Genomic DNA, 2,185 nt, shown 5'->3' with positions numbered 1-2,185 from the left:
GTGGTGCCGGGGGTGTGTGTGTGTGTGTGTAGAGGAAGGGGGTGATGCCGGGAGGGGGTGTGTGTGTGTGTGTGTGTGTGTGTAGGTAGGGCATGATGCAGAGAGAGTGTGTGTGTGTGAGAGAGAGGGAGGGTGGGAGGCTGTGTCTGTGTGTGTGTGTGTATAGGGAGGGGGTGATGCAGGGAGGGCCCCCCACCCCTGCCCCCAGCCTGCAGCCATTGCATCAGGACAGGCTGTGGGGAAGGTGAAGTGAGAACGTGGAGCCCTGGGGACTGCATCATCCACAGGCTTCCGCCAAGCACCCAGGAACAACAAAAGCAGCGGGAGGGGTGGCAGTTGCAGGCCCGGGGCTGCTGCGAGCACCGTGGGGGGCGGGGTGTGGGTGTCAGTCAGGTGAACGCAGGTGGGGGCTGGGGAAGAGCCCACCTGCACCCTCCTCTCGGTTCTCCTAGGTCCCAGCTGCCTGTCCATCACAGTCTCTGCCTCCAGAGTCTGTCTTCATCCTGGCCAGCAGCTGTCACCACTGGGGCCCTCACTCAGGGGGCACTCCAGGGACCTATCTCTGGCTAGGAAGGGGTGAGGTGACTCGGGAGCTGTGGGCAGTGCAGGGATGGGGGGACAGCGCAGGATGCAGATCCGCTGTCCCACTGGGATCCCCTGCAACTACAGGTCTGGAGAAGGCAGAGTGCGTTGGCATTTGTAGTCTCCTCTCCGGGTTTCTTCTGAGGATGGGGTGATGACGACTTCCTAGCACCTTAGTGGTGGGGTGGCAATGCCTCTGCACAGCCTGGGGGTGACTTTGGGGTGTACCTGGGGGGGGGTCCCTCTAAGTCCCTAGGGACCTGTGTTGGAGGTGCTGCGGCTCCCAGTAGGACAGTCCCTCTGAAAACTGACTCGAGTTCCTTTCAGAGGGAGCAGACTCAGTCTTTCAGGAGATGAGGTCAAGTGCAAAGTGAGCCGGTGTCCTCTCCACCCCAGCTCGGTGGGCTCCGGGCCTGCACACTGCCTGGGCCCGCATGCTGGCCCCCATCCACTCACAGCCTCCTCAGGAGCCTCACTCCAGCACTTTGGGTGTGGGGTCCAGGCCAGGCTCCCTCCTGCGCTTGGCACTTTTAAAGAAGCCGAGCTGTGGGGAGACGAAGAAATGTCAGGGGTGGGCAGGTGGGCAAGGCCTGTCTCCCCTCCCTCCACTTACCCTCCTGAGGCTGCTTTCCTCAGAAGCGTTCCCTGAATGCCTCCGCTGCTCACACTGAGTACCCCCCACCAACTGCCAGGCTGGCCAAGGGGCCTCTTCATTGGTGACACGGAGGCTGGAACCAAGCGGATGGAGCCTATGTCCAGAGGCAAGCATTGCTGTTTGACGCTGCCCGAGTCACTACCGCTCTCTGGGCCCCCTCTCACCTTATCTCAAATAGGAGGAGGTTGAGACCGGGGCTTCTTAACTCGAGACTCAGGGACAAAGAAAGGCTTCTAAGGGATTTCTTAACAGCCTGACATTAAATTGGAGAAATTCTGTGGTTGTGTGTGCTTGCTTTTTTTCTGATCAGAGGAAGGCTAGCTTTCATCAGGGACCCAGAAGGGGACCCACAAAAGGGCTGGAGCCACAGGTTGAGTGCCCTCTGGTGGCCCATCTGCCTGCTGTGGTGAGGAGCCTGCAGAGTTCTGGGGAGGAGGCTGGGAGGGCCCCAGCTCCCATGTCGAGGAGCATGTGGGCACTGGCCACACAGCTCAGAGGCTGGGGCCCCAGGCCGGGACAGCCAGGGTGCTGCCCCACCCTTCCGCAGGGCTCTCACCTTCCAGAGCGCCAGGACCAGCAGGGCCAGCAGCAGGAGGCCCCCCAGGGTGCTGCCCACGATGATCCAGATGGGGACCTGCGAGTCTTCTTGCTTGGAGATCTCAAACGTGATCTGCAAGGGGAGGGGTGGGGCCGTGTCAACAGACTACTGTCCTGGGGCCCCAGGCGGGCGACAGCCTGGGGCAGGGCAGGAGGGCAGGAGACAGCTGGCAGCTGGTGGGAGAGCTGCGTCCCCTTCCCCAGGAAGACACTGCAGGGGTGGGCGGCACACAGCCTGCTGAGCGGCCTCAGAGCCCCCCGCCCCAGCACGGTGGACCCCTGACTTAAGTGACCAGGCGATCCCACCTTCTCTCCGAGACACATTCTGCTTTTGCTTCTCTCTGCCTGGAT

The 2,185-nt window shown here is 61.8% G+C and overlaps 1 protein-coding gene across 1 annotated transcript in view; it reads right to left on the bottom strand.

Moving 5' to 3' along the window:
• Nucleotides 1-153: 153 nt before the first annotated feature.
• ITGA11 (integrin, alpha 11) overlaps nucleotides 154-2,185 on the bottom strand; it is a 94,779-nt gene continuing 92,747 nt past the window's right edge. The window contains exons 28-29 of the mRNA XM_010834508.1: nucleotides 1,794-1,907; nucleotides 154-1,126 (exon numbers count right to left, since the gene is read on the bottom strand). Of these exons, the coding sequence (XP_010832810.1) occupies nucleotides 1,055-1,126; nucleotides 1,794-1,907 (186 nt within the window). The 3' untranslated portion in view covers nucleotides 154-1,054. The remainder of the gene's footprint in view (nucleotides 1,127-1,793; nucleotides 1,908-2,185) is intronic.

The sequence above is a fragment of the Bison bison genome, unplaced genomic scaffold (assembly GCF_000754665.1).
Source record: "Bison bison bison isolate TAMUID 2011002044 unplaced genomic scaffold, Bison_UMD1.0 scf7180017864034, whole genome shotgun sequence".
Taxonomy (NCBI): domain Eukaryota; kingdom Metazoa; phylum Chordata; class Mammalia; order Artiodactyla; family Bovidae; genus Bison; species Bison bison.
Note: the sequence above shows the minus strand (reverse complement) of the source record. Positions and strands in the feature narration are given on the sequence as shown.